Source organism: Lepisosteus oculatus, chromosome 13 (genome assembly GCF_040954835.1).
Source record: "Lepisosteus oculatus isolate fLepOcu1 chromosome 13, fLepOcu1.hap2, whole genome shotgun sequence".
Taxonomy (NCBI): domain Eukaryota; kingdom Metazoa; phylum Chordata; class Actinopteri; order Semionotiformes; family Lepisosteidae; genus Lepisosteus; species Lepisosteus oculatus.
Window position 1 is genome coordinate 645514 of NC_090708.1, and position 15283 is coordinate 660796.

The 15283-nt window shown below is 40.7% G+C and overlaps 2 protein-coding genes across 13 annotated transcripts in view; one reads left to right on the plus strand and one right to left on the minus strand.

Moving 5' to 3' along the window:
- The window catches only part of mcf2l2 (MCF.2 cell line derived transforming sequence-like 2), a 76058-nt gene that overhangs the window by 45348 nt on the left and 15427 nt on the right, over window positions 1–15283 (plus strand). For all 11 annotated transcript variants that reach the window (XM_069197815.1, XM_069197817.1, XM_015360827.2 and 8 more), the window contains exons 16-21: window positions 8125–8191; window positions 9545–9660; window positions 11551–11620; window positions 11912–12004; window positions 12709–12801; window positions 14015–14134. In XM_069197815.1, coding sequence (XP_069053916.1) covers window positions 8125–8191; window positions 9545–9660; window positions 11551–11620; window positions 11912–12004; window positions 12709–12801; window positions 14015–14134 — 559 coding nt within the window. The remainder of the gene's footprint in view (window positions 1–8124; window positions 8192–9544; window positions 9661–11550; window positions 11621–11911; window positions 12005–12708; window positions 12802–14014; window positions 14135–15283) is intronic.
- Window positions 3–7318, minus strand: b3gnt5a (UDP-GlcNAc:betaGal beta-1,3-N-acetylglucosaminyltransferase 5a). 2 transcript variants are annotated; one of them, XM_069197820.1, is made up of 3 exons: window positions 7134–7318; window positions 3137–3209; window positions 3–2525 (listed from the first exon to the last, which is right to left on the minus strand). In XM_069197820.1, the coding sequence occupies exon 3, from the start codon at window positions 2202–2204 to the stop codon at window positions 1065–1067; it is 1140 nt and encodes a 379-aa protein (XP_069053921.1). In that variant the 5' UTR covers window positions 2205–2525; window positions 3137–3209; window positions 7134–7318; the 3' UTR covers window positions 3–1064. The 2 variants fall into 2 exon arrangements, with proteins under 2 accessions (XP_069053921.1, XP_006637460.2); XM_006637397.3 differs by lacking the exon at window positions 3137–3209.

Sequence of the window (15283 nt, forward strand, 5' to 3'; positions counted from 1 at the left end):
TGCTCACTGAGCTGTGTATTTTTATAACTAAATAGTAAGAGGAAAAACATCATAAGATGGACACACAAGTGCATTCATAGTACAGCCTCTGTGTACTCATGCTCAATGTAAACAGTTTGCAATTATCAGCCCTAGGGCTACTCTCACAATCATTCTGTAAAAATAAAATAGAAACAGTAAATTACAGCCAGCATCATAATACCGTTGTTGTGAAGAAGGTGTTTGCCTTTAGGCAGAAGGACCCCTTGTCTTTCCCCCTCATGAGCTCTTCGCCCTCTGGCTCTGTGACTGGCATGAAGCACCTGTCTGCCCCCCATCTGAAGGGGGACTGTGTTCATCTCTCACCTGGTCTTGCAGGTGCCCTGTACTGTAGCTCAGGCACGCCTCTGAGCAAATCTTCACAGTCACTGAAAGCTCTCGTGCAACTCAACAGCATGACAGCTGAATCTAAGGGCATCATTTGTTCTTCAGATCCCTGTGAAATTCATTCCCACTCCAGTTCCAATGAATCTGGTTTGGGAGTGATGCCTTACAGACGCTCTTTAACAGAGCGGGATGTGATGTGGTTTCATGAAGACCTTAGAAAGAGTAAATTCTGCCTAAGCTTGTTATTACAAAATGTTCAAAATGAACAAGTAGAAAATAGCCTAGTCAATTCAGCATTCGTTCAAGGGATGCTGGTTTGTGTGGGTCGAATTAGACTGCTTTAAAACTGACATTCACATCTGGTCAGTGTCGCAGATCTTTGACCCAGTTCTTGGCTCACCCTACAGTGAGCACTGTGCCCTGATAGCAGCAGACACAGAGAGGATTCAGGGACCTGATTTTTAGCTGAAATCGTAGATGCTTGTTCCTATTCCATGTTTGAGTGGACATTTATCACTCAATGCAACATAAAAAAAGTTTGACTTTATTTTATCTATGTGGAAGATAACCTGGAAAAACACTCACCGTACTTATGTTAAGAATGCCTAGCTGCAAATGTGAAAATAATATAGCTAAACTAAAAACAACATGCTGCAGGTAATCAATAGAATCAATCAGTATGTTTCTGGGAGTGTACACTATGAAAAAGCCGCCTTGCAGGGGTAAGTGTTGAAATGATATGGTTTACAAAGAAGGTACAGCTTTACAGCCGTACAGTACAGCTTTCCTATTATCCCTGAGGAGGTGTGCTTAACCTCTAAATTGGTGGCCTCCTTCCAGAGATAATGGATATCCTCCACATGACCGTGGGAGGTCATCATCTTGTCAAAGATGCACTTGTGATAGGGAGCCTTCCCCTCTCCTGAGAAGAACACATGTTCCTGGGCTGCCACCCCCATTTTCACAGCACAGATCCCCATGAAGACGTCATCGATGTAGAGTGTGGCATTGAGAGTTCTGGAAGCTTGGTAGATTTTCTCTGCTACGTCCCCTGAGACCACATACCCTGCCCCGGCTGTGTAATCTGGATAGGAGGACCACTGGTACATCTCGTAAGGCACATAGTACTTGCTGTCTTTCCTGCGGATGGGAGGCGCCCCTCTGTGCACGCGCCCAATCCAGAAGCCCTGGACGCCCCTGTGCTCCATCTCCCGGAGGTACCCAACCAGGTTGGGCATGTGGACGAAGATGTCGTCGTCCGCAGACATGACGAACCTGGCGTGGCCGCAGAAGGAGTGCGCCCACTTGAACTGCAGGATCAGCTTGATGGTGAGGTTGTGGAACGCGTCGACAAAGCCCTGCTGGACGAGGTCCCCGTGCCTGCTGTCCTCCTCGAGGAGCTCCTTCTGGAACCGTTCTCGCTGTAGGGGGTTTCTGTGCACCCCCAGCACGAACACGACCTTCACGGTCGCGCGCAGCTGAGCCTGTATGTAGGTCTCGTTCCCCCAGGTGGACCGGATTGACCGTCTCCGCTTCACGTTCTCGGGAGGCGACTTCACGAAGAGGAGAAGCAGCACATTCTGCTTCTGGCACTTGCCCTCGTGATTGATCAAGTACGGATAGTTGTGTAGGCTTTCAGCTTCTTCCAGGCTAATGACCATGCTCTTGTTGACGAAGTTGTAGCTGTTCACAAGGTAGCGGTAAGAGTAGGACTTCATGTGACTTACCACCTTGTGATCAAGATGCTCCCAGCAGATGGTCACAATAGACACTATGAAGCACGTTGTCATCAGCTGCATGCATTTCCATTTCCTGACTTTTCTGAAATTTAAAAACATTCTGCAAGCTTCCTAGCTTCCTCTTGTCTCTGTCAGGTCCAGTATAAAGTCTTCGGTGGGTAAACGTTGCTGTTCTTCCACAATGTAAAATGTGCAGTTTGTGTGAGCTCCTTCATATTGTTCTCACAGGACAGAGAAGAGTCAGGGCTCCTAAGAGATTCCACGGGAGTCAGACGTCAGCCAAGACCATTTCTGGTTAATTCACTTGTCCTGTCTCACTGTCACTGTCTGATGTCCTGGTTTATGACATTGAACAGTGATTCTGTGCTGCTTTCACAAAGATTATTGTAGTGGTTTTTACTGGTGGTCATTTCTTTATTTCTAGTTAGAAAAAAGCACAAAAGGGAAAGGTGTTAAGACCAGTACAGTTCATCATTAAAAAACAAAATAATCTTTTTAAGGCTAGTCTAAAATAAGGTTAAAATAAAATGAGATGATTACTTTTTGTTTTAAGTGGTTTTATATAGGGTGGCAGCCAAAGAATAATGGATATCAAAGCCCTAGTTTGTGCTGGGACAGCTTAAATGACCAAGAATGAGTACTTCCCTGTCAGAAATGCTGATTAAGAAATTGAAATAAGGCAATAACATAGAAGGAAATACAATTATTAAGAAACTTGAGATCATGAATGACAAAAACAAATGCCAGTTGCAAAAATGCACAACCAACATGCAGTCATTCAGGTGTTGTTTACAGCTCTTAAATACAAAATTTTCCAGACTTATTGCATATCTTTATGCATCTGTGTGCCTGAGAACATGGTTTGTTTCAAGCGAGTTGGATATCATGTCATCTAAACAAATACTGTCTGTATCAAATGATGTTTGTCTACCCAGAACAAATAAGCTTTATGTTGTACTTATTACTAGCTTCTAAAATTAATAAGTTGTACTTTATAACAAACAGTAAAATTTTTGTTTTATACTACGCACATGTTTCTAGCAGCTTTTTTCAAATGCAGGTGTCAAATGGACCTCCATGACTCTCATCGGTCATCTAGCTTATCTGAACGCAAGCAGAAAAACCTCTCTTATCATTCCAAACAGTGGCTTAGTTGAATGTAAACGGACTTGCAAAACTTACAAATCCTACAAGGCATTTTGCAAAAAGCTGGAAAAGGTTGTACAGTAGTGCACATGTAATAGACCTAGCAAATGTAACAGAGCAAAAACAGAGCAGACCATTTAGAGATGGTATCACCGGTCTTTAACGCCATGATACTGTTTTCATACACACAGTGTACCACTCTAGCTGTATTGCTTCACTGCACAACTCAGTTTCCACGTTACTCGGCTAGGAACACACCACAACGTCCTACCATGCCCAGTTGTGCAATGGCTGGTCTGCAGTGTCACAGTGGCCACCCCGTTGCTTTGCCATGCACTGCTCTGCCACTGGGAGACGCAAGTTTTAAAGGGGACCTGCAGTCCCAGTTTCTCCAAATCTTGGTATCAAAATAAATTAATTGATGGTATCACAAAATTTCGAATTAAGTACAAAATCATTAACTTTTTGAAAGTGCTGTAAGTCACCATGTCGTCGCGAACCCCTGGTCTTGCCACAGGCGACAGCGAGAGTTCACCGAATCGTGACGTGAAGCAGCCCTACCTGCTCACTAGTCACTGTAATGACTCATGTGATGAGATGGTCTAGCGAATCATTAAAGGTTGTGCATCAGACATTTCACCACAGAAATGTTCCAACGTGATCTGCAGGCAGACTTAACGAAGAAGTTCCATTTTATCAGCAAAACCGTCTTGAAGTCGAGAGCCGTATTTCTATTGGATTAAAAGAGATATATTCTCAAGCCTGATTGTTTACAGTGTCACAGTGTCACAGGGCTGCACACCCCACTGGAAGTTTTGTTGCCTTCTTCAGAGAATATGGCCTTGCGCATACCTAGAACTTTGGTCTATTTTGTGATATAATTGGCGGTTTTACAACTAACTTTACAACTTACTGTGTACATTTTGCTTTCGTTGTGGTTTGAAATGCCCCCATCAATGCTGATCTTTCTGTTCTTTCTAAATACCTGTACGTTTATGTTCCTGAAATGTAAAATGGCATTGAGCATTGCGGTTCCCCTTTAAGCATGAGAGAGCAGTTCCCCATCCAGCTGTGCATATCTAACACCTGCATGTGTGTTGCTAGCAGGCAGATCACAGTGATTAAATGTGGGGATAGGATATAGAAACCAGCTACAAATTCATACAGTGTGGTCAATAATCATGGCTAGATGCCAGTTTTAGTAATGACTTCACTCTCCAGACATCCTGCAAATGTCTTATTACAGAGGGCATGGAGATGAAATGAGGACTTTCTTCTTTCATTATAAACCCAGGGGGAGAAACTGACTGGCACTCGAATTACAATACATGCTGAGGCCCCACCTATTGACAGACTGCAGGGCAACGCCGGGTCTCAGGCAGCACTGTTTGTAAGACTGCTGGGGGGTTGGGGATGGGTTGTGAAACTGGTATTGTGGGAATTAGAAGAGATTAAGAAAGAAAAACCCAACTTTTCTTTAGCATTAATGGCACTAAGCACCCACACCCTTTACCGTCAATTAATCATTTCACAGGAAAAAAACTGCTTTATGTTTCTAAAGCCCCCCAAAAACAGTAAAAAAGCACAGACTGTAAACTATAGCATTATCGCTAGTCACAAGTTCTTTCCTAAATTCATTAAATCAAATTGCTCTGAACTAAAACACAATCACCACCTGGCTGGGGAAGAGACCCTGTACCAGACACCCACAACTTTTCATGTAAAGACGTGTTTTCAATTCCCTCTTTTAAATGAACCCCCTTTAGTTTCCAGTTTCACTGCTCAGTGGGGAGTAGTCCCCTGGGTTGACAGGGGACTACAGAGGGTGTTATACAGTTGGATCAGAGCTCCCTTCGATCTTTTTAGTTCTAGACTGGAGAGATGCTGCTCTTCTCTGAACCCTTTCGAAGGCACTAATATCCTTATTGTTGATACGGTGACCACAAATGAACACGATCTTCCAGGTGAGGTGTGTTGTAAAGGTCATGCAGTACTTTACTGCTGGATTTATTTTCATAATTCCGTCTCCTTTTTCCCGGTCTTTGGTGTTCCCATTTTTCTGGAGAGCCCTGCACCATTTCCTGCTCTGAGCTGCACCCGTTGTTTAAACCCCCACAGCTCAGGGTCCCAAGAGAGGTTAATTGTGAATGAATATAAAAGTCGATTCAGCGGGAATGCAGCATGGCCCTCAATAATGGAGGGGTTTAAGCAGCAGACAAAACAAAACTGCTGAGAGCTCTGTAACAGTTCGGCAACAATGACAACAGCAACAAAAAAAAAATACCATTACAACAGCAAGTCTGCTCAGCACCAGCCATGTTCCTGAAAAATGCAACAACTGAGCCCTGAGTCAACAGCGATCACCAGCCTACCAGTCACGTCATAAGAAAATGTAAAAATTATTGCTCATAACCGAATGATCAATGATTCAGAGAATGTGGTTTTGTTTGCTAAAAATATTTGTGTGATTGACAAATCATAAAAAGATATTTAAAAAAAAATCATATCTATATCTTCCAATATATTAGATTGTTATAATACTTAGAAAAAATAGTTAATCATAACCAGTAAGAGATGAATGAGCCACTAAGAACCCTTGTTAAGTGCTTGAATGCTTTTTTAACTATTTTTTTTAGTTGACAAGTTGGAAAATATTCCTTATTTTTTTACCATCTGTGAAGAATAAATGACATTTCTCATTGTCCCCTTAAAATCTCACACATCCGGATAGGAGCAATCTAGAGAAACTGGTTTCATTTAAAACTGAAACCTGATTTAAAATTCCTCTGATATTTCTACACAAAGCTCACTTGTAGATACACACCCACAAATATGTGTTATGTTTGCTGTATTAGGCTTTATATTTTTTTTTAAATTGAAACTTGTAATGTGTATACTCTTACAATTAATATAAACTGAAACTTGTAGACAACTAACTTGATTTAAGTAGATTAAATATCTCACATTTGAATAATACACTTCCACATAAGGCAGCGGTCTATGTTTAAAAATGTAAAAGAGTAAGTTAAAAAGAATATAATGCATTTCTTTCTCCATATTTTCTCCTTTGTAAAAAGATGTTTCTCTTAGTTTTATTTTTGAAAAGTTTTCACTTTAATCATTTTTATACTTCTGAACCATTAATGTAGTAAAAGATGAAGAAAAGTATTAATAATAAAGCGTTAAATTTCTTGCCTAACCCAATTCTTAAGTATATATTTTTATTTTTCAATAAAATCTCACATTCTCCACATTTTACTAATTTTTACTCGCACAGTTCTCCCCCTGAATTTACAAAATCTAACCTCTTTCTAAAACCTTGTACAGAGAAATAACAGACTTAAAATTAATCTTAATTTCCCATTAAACATAAATCGTGGATTATTTGCAGTAATTCTTGAAGCAAAGACTAATGTTTAACCAAAGATGTAAAATATGCAGAAGCAAATATGTCCCACAAAGCAACATGAAAAAGCTTGCATCACATATCACATCAAAGCGCTGTCTTTTTCTTTATAAAGCTTTCCTTTAACAAAACAAAGCTGAACATCTACACAATATAACAAGTTAAAATATAATTTAATGTGCAATTTTACACTCCTTTAAAAGGAAATTCCTTCACTGTGCTTATTTTGGAAAGATAACTATAATTAGACTGTAGAAAATAAGTTCGGAGTTTATTTGCCATTTGTAACAAGTACACTGGAATTCTTATCCGCAGCCTGTTCTGTCCGTCTACAGACAGGTGAGGACAACAGTAAATAAAAACCGTTCACAGAGCAGTGCCAAAAACAGTATGATCCCGCACACAACATGACACAACATACAGTATTGAAAAAAACCTCTCATTTCTGTATAACTAAAATAATTGAATTTGCTTACCAGTGTACGGCAGCCACATGCAGGCCAGCGTCTGTGCAGTAGGTGAGGCAGCAGTCCTGGTGAGAACAGTCTGAGCTGAGAACAGTGAGAGAACTGTGAATGCCATACAGCTGGAGCCAGGCTGAGCTTCTCTTCTAAAAGGAGGAAGGGCTGCTCCAGCCTAGAGATCAGCCCTCAGGCTCTGTCTCTGTGCCTGTGCGAGTCAGCTACTGGAAAAGAAGGAAAATCAAGATTAGATAGCAGACCCATTCTTTAAATGACCTTGGAATTTGTGTCATCTGAACTGGATTAGAAAAAGACACTTAAGCACAAAAGTCTGGAGTTTATTTCCTCTACTGTTTACTTTAAAGAGCTACTAGAGGCCTTGGAAACCACACCGCAACACAGCCATATACACTCCCACTCACCTGCCAGACTTATGCCCTTACCCACTGGACTGTTCTCTCAGGTTTTGTGTTAGAAAACCTGCTTTCCTGAATCACTGGGGTATCTTGTGGCACAAGTCCAGATGTCTGTGTGTCTTCGGCAGTGTAGTTTGTGGTTCAATCTGTTTTGAAAATTGCATTTCACATTGCTATGCCTGCATAGCCCTTTCTGTTTCTCACTGATAGTTGAATGGATTTCTGTTGGAATTCATCTTCCGGCAGTGAAGTATGTGGTGTTAGTTCCCAAAGCCATGAGAAAAAAATTCTGACATAACATTTTGTTTAAATCAGCAGTTTCATTTTTATTCAAAAGTGAGAGCAGAGAACTTTATTGTGCTCATACAAAAAAAAAGATATTTCCCTAAAAGGACAAACACTCTCTGCCCTTCAGGGGATCTGCACACTAGCAGAGAGCAGAGGATCAGGAGATAAAAGTACTAAGTCTCGATCGGAATAAGTGATTAGAACTAGACTGCAGATTCACTTTCAAAATGACAGATTGATTGGGCTTTGTTTTTTTCAATCTATGGAGATCTTTTAAAATAATTCTCCATTTTCCTTTGCAGGCACATTATGCATGAGCTGATAGAGACTGAGAGACTCTATGTAGAAGAACTGCAGAGCATCATTGAGGTGGGTTTGAGATGCATTGATTGTCTATAATGAAACATCTTGAAGAACGGGCTGGGAAGCTCAATTAAAACAGATTGCAAGCTGTTAGGATTTCCGAGATCATTGTCCTGATTTTGAACATTACAGTCATTTTGTAGTTTAAGAAGATAATCTTCACATATCTTAACTCTTTTTTTTTTCATCTGTTGTAAGATCTGGTCCGGCGCAATTCTAGACTTAGCATACATGAAAACGAAGAAGTAGGAATTTGTTCTTGACAATAAAGTAGTTTTTATTACACATAAAAATTATGCAGATACTGTAGTGGAATAAGTGGAAGTAATGGATGGAATTATTTCCTAGTAAATAAAAACATGAAATAGTGAACTGGTATTATCTCTGTCAAATCTGGAAGGTTTAATTTCTCCATTTAAAAGGACAGAAAAGGCGTTTGCTGTGCAGTCTGAAGATGTTGTAGCTCTGCTCTCACTACAGTTAAACTCAAAACAGGCGATGTTTGTAAAGGGTGGCTCTAGTTTTCTGTGCAAGCAGTCATGGCTGTGTTTGTCAAGGCTGCAGAGTAATAACAATATTTGTAGAATCCCTCCTTTGTTGAAATCAGGTATCTGACGTTATAATTTATAAGAACGCAAAAAGCCTCTTGGCCTGTTCCTTGAGGTGCTTTCCCTGAAGAAGAACATTGTTATTTCTGATATAATAAATATTATTTTGTATATGCCCTTAACCATTGTCTCATGTCTCAATAAAAAAAAAATCAAATAATAAATAAACACAAGCCAGAGCCACACACATATTAAAATTTGAAATTAGACAAAAGTAAAAGTGTAGTATAGGAGGAGGAGAGTATAAAATGGAGTTTCAGCTTTTAAAGAGGCAATGCAATCTTATCAGGTCCTCTGAATCAGACTGGTATCTGTGACACTGCAGACATCGAACATTAGCTTCAGGTGCAAGGCTCCAGATTCCTCACCTGAGCAGACGCACTGGCTCCCCGACCGTTAATACACCAAACTAAGACTGGCAAACACGCGGAGCTGCTGACGAGAGCCAACCAACACGACTGCAAGCCTGTCACATGTCAGGTGTAACATCATCTAAGCAGTGTGACAAAATGGCTCGTGCATGACTAATGTCAGGTTTCAAAGGAACAGGTAAAGGTTTATTCCACGCTGAAAAGAAAAGAGGCACAGGTGCATTTACACCTGAAGAAGGCCCTGGAGCCGAAACATTGTGTCTCTTTTCTTCTCCTCATAAATGTCAGGTTTTTATGTGAACAGAAATTTTGAAATCGGCAGTGTAAAAATGATACGACTTTCAGAAGAATCATAAAGAATGTTTTTTTTTCTGTTTTAGGGTTATGCTGCAGAACTGGACAATACAGAGCTATCCCACCTCATTCCCACTGCTCTGCACCAGAAGAAAGAAGTGCTGTTTGGCAATCTCTCAGAGATCTATGAGTTTCACTATAGGTAGCATGCTTTTCTGTTTCTTTAGCTTATTGGCCATTTCAGTGCAGCAGAAGGAAAGACACTTGATAGTTTTTTTATAGCATGAGACATACGTATAATCTATTTTATTGAGGCTACTGTATGTTATTATTTTTCGTTATATATTTTCTCTCCCTGTGCATATCTACTTCCTGCACCGTTAAGAGAGTAATGATCAAGATTATTGTATCCATAGTAATTATAATTGATTCCTGTTATATAATGGCTTTTGTCCCAAACAATAACGAAGTGCTTGCCATACACAGTAGGAGTGGACTTTGTCCCGCTGAAGGGAGGCCTTACTTGGTTTCCATCAGTATAATCAGCTAACGTCTTGTCTGAAGGACCTTCCCTGCTCCAGCGCTGGTGTCAGAGAGCTTATGTTTGCCAGGCCTACGTTGCCACTACTGTTGGGAGTTGTCACCTTCACGACGCAGAGAAGGCTGAACAGAAAAACCTCCTCTTCCTCCCCGAATTTTGTTCCTGCACCCCAAAATACATGTGGCTTGCCCCGACTCTGCTGCAGCAAGGGGCGGAGAGTAGAGGCATAGCAGGCAGTCTCGGGGGGTGAGGTGGGGGGGCAGCTGTCACTCACAGGTTCCCTGGTGTCCGTGTGCTCCGGGGAAGAGCCTGCATTTCACAAACAAGGCAGGAACAGCACAGTCCAGGACAGGAGGGGAGGAGAGAGTATAGCCAGTGTCAATGAAATCAGACACTACACACAAGGACAAAAGAATTCCTACAATCCACACTCTTTTCAAAGTGAAAGCAGAACAAAACCAAAGTGCCTATAGCAACAAGCAGCATTGCCTATGGATGTTTTTTTTTTCGAGGTTTGAAATCAGATGGCAAATTGTGAGACTTCACGGTAATATTTGCTTCCCTGTGATGAAGTTGTTCTCAAGTTACATTTAGTTACAGCAAACAGCACATCCTTAACAAAGCTCCCCACAGCGCTCAGACGTCACCCAGCCCCAACACCTGATATCTCCTGCACTGTAATAGGAGACCTTCCTCCATATGCGGTTCAGTCAGCAGCATATACAGTACATACTGCACACCTGTGCAAAGGGAAATTATAGCTACTTCCTTCATTTATTTTTATTGGCGTATTTATTAAAGATCGATACCTATATGTTTGTTTTGTTCTTGCTGGGATAGGCTCCAGCTCCTCAGCAGCCCTGCACTGGATAAAGCAGTTGGAAAATGGATGGATGTCTGCTTTCTGCCCATTGTCTGCTCAGAGGAGCTCTGTGATTCTCTACTAGCAGTTATTGCAAAGGGGAGAATGGATTGATGATTTCTGTGTCTAGAATCTCCATTTATAGTGTCTATAATGCATTGACCTCATCTAAATCTAATCTAAAGTCCCCAAGTGTGCAATAAAATGAATTTTGTGTCCTGCAAGGTGTTCAGTTTCCACACATCAATCAACCTTCTATTTGAATGAGTCTGATAGTGGAAAAACTGGTGGGTGGAGAAAACTTTGAGGTGATAGCTTTGTAAAATCTGGAGAGCGTGGAATGGAAGTAGGTCAATCTTATCCGACACTTTCTGAAATCTTCGTTATTCTTCAGTGATATTCAGAGAGCCTTGACACACATTCTTGACCTACTAATATGTTTGTATGCTGATAATAACGCATAGTTTATACAGTTTCTGAAGCTGCTTCAAGAGTTATAAGTGATTATAATGAAATTAGATTTTTAAATGCATATTTCTAAGAGTATTTTTTATGTTTCACAATGTTTCAGATTTTGTATCTAGTTCGATTTATTTTTCCCCAGAAGTGTTTTGCCAATGTTCTGTGGTTCATGTTGCCTTTTGATTTCTGAGCACCTGTTCTTATTTGTTTCTTTATGTTTATTTTAGGACATTTCTGAAAGAACTGGAAAATTGCATAGAAAGTCCCGAATTAGTAGGAACCTGCTTTCTGAAAAGGGTAAATCAAGTCCATCACACGTATTCAGAGAATTCTGGATTCTGGATATTGATTTATATTTGAGAATAAATCTTCAAATATTAATCAGTATCCAGAAAACAATATTTCAATATTAAATTAAAAATCTATTATTTGAAAAGACTGTATTCCTTTAATGACTTGTAGAATATGACTTGTTGGATTTAGATCAACAACATTTACATAATAATAAGCAACAACATAATAAATGATAACAACAACAACACAACAACAACGACAGTAATAATAATAATAATGTTGTGTTTTTTTCAGAAAGAAGATCTGCAGATTTATGAGAAGTACTGTCAGAACAAGCCAAAGTCTGAGGCCCTGTGGAGACAGCATGGAGACAGTCCCTTCTTTCAGGTGCTCTTTGCTCCGCTTTTCCAGGGACTGGGAGACTGCACAGACTCCGGTGACGTGTAGAACTAGGACAGGGAAGCCTTGAGATTTCTCTGTGTTTTAGTAACAATAGACAACAACAGAGCAGAAAGCCTTTATATTGGTCTCAGCTCTTCTCTGCAAACATTGTGTTGCATTTCCAAAAGGATGACAATTTTACGTTACGGTTTACGTTATGGCCTTGTGGTTGGCTCTGTAGCGTCCAAGCTCCACAGTCCCGGGTTTGATTCAAGCTTTCCGTGCCTGTCTGTGAGGAGCCTGCATGCTCACGCTGTGTTCGTTTGGGTTTTCACTAGGTGCTCCAATAGTCTCCAGTCTCCCGAACACACACAGCTAGGTTCATAAAGCAACAGTATAAGAAATACTGAGAAAATTAAATATTTTAAAAGCTTTTTCCCAGCACGACGGACAGGATATGCAGTGATATACACTTGTTGGAGCCAAGCCGGCTGGACTATGTGTTTCCTTAACTCTTGTCATCTAAATAAGTGTTTTGGAAGATAGACCAAGTGCTTTTTTTATTCTTACTTAGTGGAAGATCTCTAGGCACTGATGCATTTAGGTGTGTCCTCTCCCTGTGTGCCTTGAGACCCAGTCTTTTTTATATATAGTAATATACAGACTGTTAGGCTGAACTACATTTTTCAGTGTTGTTGTTGTATCTGTAGGAATGCCAGAAAAAACTGGACCACAAGCTTTCTCTGGATGCCTACTTACTGAAGCCTGTCCAGAGGATCACCAAGTACCAGCTGATGTTAAAGGTAAATGAAATGGTCTTAAAACCAGCATCAGTCCACATGCAGGTGGCTATGGCAACAAGGGGCAGTGTCATGAGCTTGATTTGTTTCCTACAAACCTGAGAACAGGGCGGAGTGGTGGCTCTGTGGCTAAGGATATGTGTTTGTGACTGGAAGGTTGCCGGTTCAAATCCTGCGGCTGGCAGAGGAATCCTACTCTGTTGGGCCCCTGAGCGAGGCCCTTAACCCTAACTGCTCCAGGGGTGCTGTACAATGGCAGACCCTGTGCTCTGACCCCAAGCTTCTCCCTGTCTGTGTCTCCATGGAGAAAAGCTGTGGTATGTGAAAAGACAAATTCCTAATGCAAGAAATTGTATAGGGCTAATAAAGAAACATTATTAGAATGGAAAGCAAACAGTTTGCCTTTGTTATATATAGGCGCTTCAACAGTTAGATTTGCATACAGGAAATACACAGCTCCACACCAGCAACTCCAGATGCAGATTGCTCTCTGGGTGTTGCCAGTACCCACCTATGCATACAGTGGGAATCTCCTGCAATAGAATGTTTTTGGAAATATGTGACTAACAAGTCTAACAACTTTAAATGTTTGCTGCAAAGAAAGTTTGCTGGTGGGTCGAACAGGAGCTTAAAATCATCTGTTTCTTTCCTGTTTCTCTCAAATGTGGATGAAGACTGAGACACCCTTACCTTGCCTTTGTTGTATTCATTACCAACATTGTTCTTATAAAAAGTAACACAGCTAAGTTACAATTAGTTACAATTTGCTGGTGTGGTCAGAGAGCTTTTTTTATCTTAACAACTGTTTTCCTCTTGTGTCTGTCAGCTCTCTCCTTGTATCTGTTGTCTTTTCATCTGTGTCACAGTTTGCCAAATTGTTAAAAATGTGCTTTTATTAATAGCTTTTTTTAAAGTTATTTTCTAAAGTTGATATACAACCAGCAAATGAAAATGCCATGTAAAAATGGTGAAATAGTCTTTCAAGAACCATATTGCACATAAATGTTTTCTGAGATTTCTTAATATTTTTCTTCAAAACACACCTTTGCTGGGACCTTTTTACTGGTAATGTCTGACATATTGTCTCCCCTTAAGCAGGATCTGGGTACAGTCTAACAGCAGATTAAATTACACAACACAAAAAAGTCATCCTCTGGGGAGAGATCACTGGCCTGTTCTGAGGTGCGGACTCACTGCCTGCTGCTCTTCTGTGTAGGAAATGCTGAAGTGCAGCTCAGAGGGAACAGTGGAACTGGAAGAGGCCTTGGCCACTGTGCTGGACATTATAAAGTCAGTCAACGATTCCATGCACCAGATCGCCATCACAGGATTTGAGGTGTGTACTGTCAAGGGGTGCGGGTGAGCATTCACAACAAGCTGAGAAAACCAACAAGCTGAGAAACAATAGCAATGGGACAACACAACTTACTGCTATTCAGCAGTCCTGAATTGTTTTGCTCTTTCCCATTTTATGTGAGACATCAGCCTTGCTGTGTTTTTGTTGTACAGACACATTATTGGTTTTAGTAATTAGAATATTGTTTTAATTTCTATAGATACTGCAGGGTTACAGTGTTATTGAAATTAGCATTATTCACAAGACAGCAAAGAGGAACAACAGTGGAGACAAGTGACCTTTCCGTTGCAGCTTATTAATTTCTGCTGCTCGTTATGTTAACTGTGAAATTGCTTTGAAATTTAATGTCGATCCTATAATTTGTATTTTTTTATTTACAGTTGGTTTTTGTCCAGGCAAAACTGATAGCATGACTGAAAGGCAGTTTGGGAAAAGAGCAAGACAGCCAGCAATTGTATTTTCCTTCAAGCGCTACACAGGAATGGGAGTGTTGTTTGTTTCATGTTGTTAGAAACCAAGAGCTTTGGCCTGCTTCAGGACAGAGGTATACCTCTTGTACATAAACAATTAGAAGGAGGTAAAACAAATCAACTTGTCAGAGAAGGAGAAGCTGCTGTTCTCGTTGCAAAGTCACCCTTAGTTACCATTGCAAAGCAGAAGTGAAGCAGATTCAGTTACAGATAAGCCACACAGGGGGGTCAGTGTACTTTATTAGAGTGCAAGGAATTGAAAGAAAGGAAACCAGCAGGATGGTTTGACATTTGTGCGAGTCTGTGGGTTCTGTAAATTTGCTAGCTTCCTGTGCACATGAAAAGTCAAAAGTAGATTTAAAGAAAAAACATATCTGTTAACTGCCCAAACTCCCTTGACTGGGAATGCACCACACTGAAGTCCAGCATGTTAAGAAACTTCATATATCCTCCTTCTTCACAGCTACACCCTCACAGCAAGTGCACGTGCTGGACTGTACCTGTAACTTTACCCCCCTGGGGTGAGCCTGAGCCTGACAAATGCCAGCTATGTTTTAAAGCTGGGAAGAGGAGGCATGTCTTTACACAAAGGGAGGTAGGAGTGGGGAACAAGCTACAAAATCATTGTGCAAGAGGCCCTGTCTTCTTCTTCAAGAAG